Source organism: Vicia villosa, linkage group LG2 (assembly GCF_029867415.1).
Source record: "Vicia villosa cultivar HV-30 ecotype Madison, WI linkage group LG2, Vvil1.0, whole genome shotgun sequence".
Lineage (NCBI taxonomy): Eukaryota > Viridiplantae > Streptophyta > Magnoliopsida > Fabales > Fabaceae > Vicia > Vicia villosa.
In genome coordinates this window covers 193590262-193596261 of record NC_081181.1, presented here as the reverse complement: position 1 = coordinate 193596261, position 6000 = coordinate 193590262, and the positions used below count along the sequence as shown (strand labels likewise).

The following is a 6000-nucleotide window of genomic DNA, read 5'->3' as shown; positions in this document are numbered from 1 at the left end:
ATTTCCCTATATATATATATATATATATATATATATATATATATATATATATATATATATATATATATATATATATATATATATATATATATATATATATATATATATATATATATATATATATATGAAGGTTCCTGATGGCAAGCAAGGACTTATGTACACAACATTAGACGTTGGACAATTTGACTTGTTGCTAGAATAATGGAAACAGGTCGTAAAAGTGTATTTCCCAAGTGCTACGGTTGGTTTACACGTTTCTATGTAAAGTCCAAAGTGAAGGAAAGATGCCCGAAACCTGAGGGAAACAACAAAATGAAGCACCACACCACTTCTCTAGATCATTCCAACTTGATGGATATTATTTAGTATTCATCAGATTTTGTTTCTTAGATTCATGAATTGGCAATTTTGGGTGATAGTGTCAGTGAAGTGTGACAAATCATGTACTACCAATTAAATTCTATTGTAAAGTAGAGCTTTGCATAAGACAGATGAATGGACAATATAGTGTGATCTTTGATGAAAATAATAATATTAGTGTTGTTAATTATTATTATTATTAAGATATTGATTAGATTAGTCTCTTTGTTAGTGGGTATTACAATTCTTCTTCACTTTAATTATGTGTTTAATTAATGATTACTCGCCAGTCTATTATTTTAATTATATAATATTTTTTTGGTGCGAAAAATACTTTTTGGGCTGCTGTTTTATTTGAAAATTTTGTATATGTATGTCCACATCGATCCTTTCTCCTTCAAGAGTCAAAATCAAATAATTTGTGATCGTGAAGTCTATGTAATTAATATTTAGGTAAAGTTTTTTATGATTTTTTGGAGATAATATTTAGCTGTAGGGTTGGAAACTTGAAATTTGCGTTTGTACGGATTCACAAGGTCACTAGGGCATTATATATGAGGGATGAAAATTCATACCTTGAATAAAATAATCCATAATTTAAATTTTAATAATATAAAAATATATACTGATGATGTAAATCAAATATAAAATATACGTATTTAAGTAAAAATAAATAAATAATTTAAATTGTACAAATATGGATGTATAACTGATTTTAGAATAAAACTAGTCTGTGTCAATAGTTATTAAAATAAAATAGATAAGAAAATTAAGTCAGTTTCAAGATAGTATAGTTTAATGTAATATAATATGAATTTAATTCATTAATTAATCAATATAGTTTATTGTGTGGAGCTTGAGGATGATGATGCATGATCATTTAGTTTTGAATAGTGTCTTTTTCGTCTGATTGCTACTTGAATTAATCAAGATTAGTGTGTGCTTCAAAATTCTATTTTTAATAAGGAAAAAGTTCTTGAATTCAAAAGAGTATATCTAAGAAGGAATAACAAAGAGAAAACAACAACCTTCCTTTTTCTAGCTCTTTTCTCTTCTGTATAAGAATTGAAACTAGCTTTTAAACAAATCAATTAATATATACCTTAATACCTAAAAGTATTAATAAAAAATGTTAAATTCATCTGCATAATGAATAAAAACAGAAATATACAACTAGATGAAAATAAAGAATATATATCATAACTTATCTTTAATCAAAGTGAAGAATATTTGGATACGTTGAAAAAGACTTAAGTTAACAAGATGAAAAACGACTTAACCACAAATAGAAAAAAAAAATGCAATTAAGTCTAAAAATATTAAAATACTACAAAATGGATCTCGCGTGTAAGCTTGGTATTTTTCAGACTAAACTACTTTGAATAATTAAATAATAATAATAATAATAATAATAATAATAATAATAATAATAATAATAATAATAATAATAATAATAATAATAATAATAATAATAATAATAATAATAACAATAATAATAATAATAATAATAATAATAATAATAATAATAATAATAATAATAATAATAATAATAATAATAATAGAATTCAAATATCTTGAAATAGTTGATAAATTGAAATGCTGCAAATTCTTGGAAGATGATCTAGGTTAATTAATTGATTAGTTAAGTAATTTCCTTTAGTAAGAGATATAGCATAAGGTAATCTAATTTGAAAAGCTATGTGATTGGTGACAATATGAAAGAGATGTGACACCATATACTATCAACCATGTGAATAAAAATTATAGAATAGGTCACGGAAACCATTAAGTTTACCTTTTAATCACAAAATTTGCTAATACGTGACAAACAATCCTCTAAACACTAGACAAGCTAGACTGTTATTAAATAGTCACAAAAGCAATAACCATAGTGCTAATTACTCTAAATTACCCATTAATAATTGCTTTGATGATGGAAGCACAATGATAAAAAAAAATAAAGTATGATTAATACTAATAGTACCATTAAAGCAAGAAAATAATGTAGGCAATGAAGAAAAAGAAAGGCTAAAGCACTTTCATTGGTCCCATATATTGTCCCCTCATTAGCCCTTTGATGTGATACCCTAAATTATTTTTTCTTTTTTTCTTTATTTATAATTTTTTTTTTTTGGTTTTTTAAATAAATTCTTCCACTTCTATTCTATTGTCTTCTCTTCCTTCTTCTCACTCTCTACCAAACCAAAAAAACTTCCCTTTCATAATAAAGAAATACTTAATGATTTGATCTTAACATCAAGATATGTCCAACAAAGGAAAAGACATAGTAGATGGATCATCATCAAGATCTTCTACTTCAACTATAGGTGATGGTGCTGGTGTTGGACATCATCAACAACACCAGCATCATCAACCGCAAGAACAGCAACAGCAACCGATTCCACTCAGTCGTTACGAGTCACAAAAACGACGAGATTGGAACACTTTCGGACAATATTTAAGAAACCAAAGGCCTCCGGTAGCACTTTCTCAATGCAACTCAAATCATGTTCTTGAGTTTCTAAGGTATTTGGATCAATTTGGGAAAACCAAAGTGCACTTACAAGGATGTTTGTTCTTCGGACAAACCGAACCGCCCGGGCCATGTACTTGTCCTCTAAAACAAGCTTGGGGAAGCCTTGATGCACTTATTGGAAGATTAAGAGCTGCTTATGAAGAAAATGGTGGATTGCCAGAGACTAATCCTTTTGCTAGTGGCTCCATAAGAATCTATCTTCGTGAAGTGAGAGATTCTCAAGCTAAGGCTAGAGGAATTCCTTACAAGAAGAAAAAGAAGAAGAGGATTCCAATCAAACATAACGGTGATACCTCAAATTTGCCTATGCAGTGAAATTTATCATTACCATATATGGTAAGTTTTTCTCTTCTTTTCTATAACAAAATAAATTTCATTGTTAACTAATTAGTTTTTGGACAATAAATATATTGTATTAATTGTTCACTGTTTAGTGGTTGAATTTTCTTCTGATATTTAGAGCATAATATGTCTTTTGTGTATATACATTTCTCCTAGCTAGTAGTAGTAATATACATTTCATTTCATATATCAAACCCTAATTCAGAGACTTCAAAACCCTAACTTGTATAAATTTAGCAGTAATAATAAATCATTTTTCTTGTTAATTATGTAATTATTTTTTTCTTTCTTTATATATAATGAATGAATATGTGTATTACAGGAGGAACTAGCTGGTAATGCTCTTTCTTCAATTTTATGTTTGTCGTTTCCAAATGCAAAATGACAATATAATCATCTTTCCTTTATTTCATAATTGTTTTTTTTCTATAATTAAATAATTAAGTAGTATATTATATTTTGCTAATAAACATAGTAGCTTTTTCACATAATCTTACTTAATGTAGCTTCCATTACAATAGTATTAATTCAAACATTAATAACCAAATTTAAGTCTTTTCTTAAATAAAATCCGTATTATAGAATTAAAACTTATAAATCTATGGATAAGGGATATTTTAGATTCTCTTCTATGAATCTTGTGAAATTTGTGTCAGACTTTCTAGTAACTAAAATTTCTTGTTTTCTTGAAATATTGTCTCATTCTATTTATTTTATGTATATCTCTCACTTTTTCTTACAATATGAATGTCCTTTTTGTTTTTTTTATGTGTATAAATCTAACACATCCGTACAAGAAAAACAATCTTTCAACCACCTAACACTGCAACACATATCTGATCATATACTCTTGCATTAATTTTAGTACTATATGTTTTTTGAGCATTTATTTAAATTTTGATTATGCTATGTTATTAGTTTTAGATATTGAAATTGTTTAAAATTCTGAATTTGACTCTTAATCTGTTGATATAGGACTTGGATAACTACTTGAGCAAAAGTCATGGAATGCTGGTTATTCTTGGGTAAAGTTTGAACCCTTTTCATATGATAGTTATGAGTAAAGGGGTGTATTTTTGTTATTTTCCAATGGGAATTTTATAATGAAGTTGACAAAGAATTTGAGTTTACAATATTGGGTAAGGCCATGTACTGTATTCACCCTTATTATGAAGTAATTGCTTAATTTGATGCGATGTTAAGCACATATAGTTAGTGAAATATATATTATCTATGATATATATTAATTAATGCATCATATATATTCTTTGGAAGATTAATTGCATGATATGTTGCTTGTTTTTTTCTATAAAAGGTGCTGCGGTGCTCCATGCTTCTGTTTTTTACATATGCATGTTTGATCTTTTAAATATGGATGAATGTGTCTAATGGATCTAGATACTCGCCAATGACTAATCACTAATGAATAGAGGGATAAAATAAACTAGTGGATGAGATTAATGCATGGGACAGTATGATATAAATATGAAAAAAGAATTAATTTTCATATTTAATATAGACCTCTAACAAATGTGCAAATGGAGACCTTTACCATTTTTAGTAAATTTTAAAAAAAATTAAAGTTTTTCAATTTTAATTCTCATAAAATTTACCTTTTTATTAATATAAAGTGATAGAACATAAATTCTCTAACTGTTTCATATAAAAATTCAATCCCAAAGAGCCTAAACGTAAGGAGCTAATGCTTAGGGTTCGAGATCTTCATATGGTTAATCTGGTCCTCTTAAATAAATGGAACATGAGGGTAATTACAAGATGTCATATTTTGTGGAGGGGTGGTTAGAACTTAGAATCACTCTTTTGGTGAAAATGGAGGGTTTAAATGCGGAGAGGTAGAAGAGAAATTAGAGAGAGATAATTGAGGGTAAGAATGTATATTTTCATTATCTTTGACGAGGATATCTCCAACGCATTTATACAATCAATACAAGTGGATTGGGACACAAGTTACATAAGCTAAATTTCAGGAAAATTATTCTTCGACTTGTAACCGGTTACAGTTGTTAAAAATAGAAAAATAACAAACAGTGGTAACCGGTACACCAACTCTAGGATCACTTTTCTCCAGCTTATTTGCCTTATTTTGACACTAATCGGTTACACACCTATGTTAACTAGTTACATCACTTGAATTACTAAAATTCCCTTAACACACCACCTTAATTCAAGTGCTCCAAGTCTTCCATGCCCATGTTCATCTTCAACCTTTTGAACACTTCAATTGTGACTCCCTTGGTCAATAAATCAACCACTTACTCTTCACTTCTACAATATCTCAATCTCAACTTACTTTCACTAGTAAGGTCTCTCAAGTAGTGAAACCTCATTTTAATTTTCTTTCTCCTCCCATGTGTAATTGGGTTCTTGGCAAGATTAATAGCGGAAACATTTTCAACCAAGAGCGTTATAGCGTCACCCTCATCGTTGTCAAACTTCTTCAATAGATTCATCAACCACACGACTTGGCACGCACACAATAAAGCGGAAATATACTCGGTCTCACAAGACGAGAGTACTACTATTGGTTCCTTCTTCGAACACCATGAGATTGGTGTTCCACCGGACATAAAGATGTATCCCGTTGTAGACTTTCGATCATCTTTATCTTTGCGCCAATTGGAATCGGTAAAATCGAGTAAACTTCATTTTCTTCTCGTGCCCGTTGCGGGAAAGAGAATTTCGCATCCAATGGAATCTTTGACATATCTTAGAATCCTCTTGAATTCTTCCAAGTGAGACAC

The 6000-nt window shown here is 28.7% G+C and overlaps 1 protein-coding gene across 1 annotated transcript; it reads left to right on the top strand.

The window, feature by feature from the left end:
• The first annotated feature begins 2515 nt into the window (after positions 1–2515).
• On the top strand, positions 2516–4445 carry LOC131653422 (protein LIGHT-DEPENDENT SHORT HYPOCOTYLS 10-like). The gene is made up of 2 exons (XM_058923555.1): positions 2516–3232; positions 4214–4445. The coding sequence occupies exon 1, from the start codon at positions 2624–2626 to the stop codon at positions 3209–3211; it is 588 nt and encodes a 195-aa protein (XP_058779538.1). The 5' UTR covers positions 2516–2623; the 3' UTR covers positions 3212–3232; positions 4214–4445.
• Positions 4446–6000: the final 1555 nt, after the last annotated feature.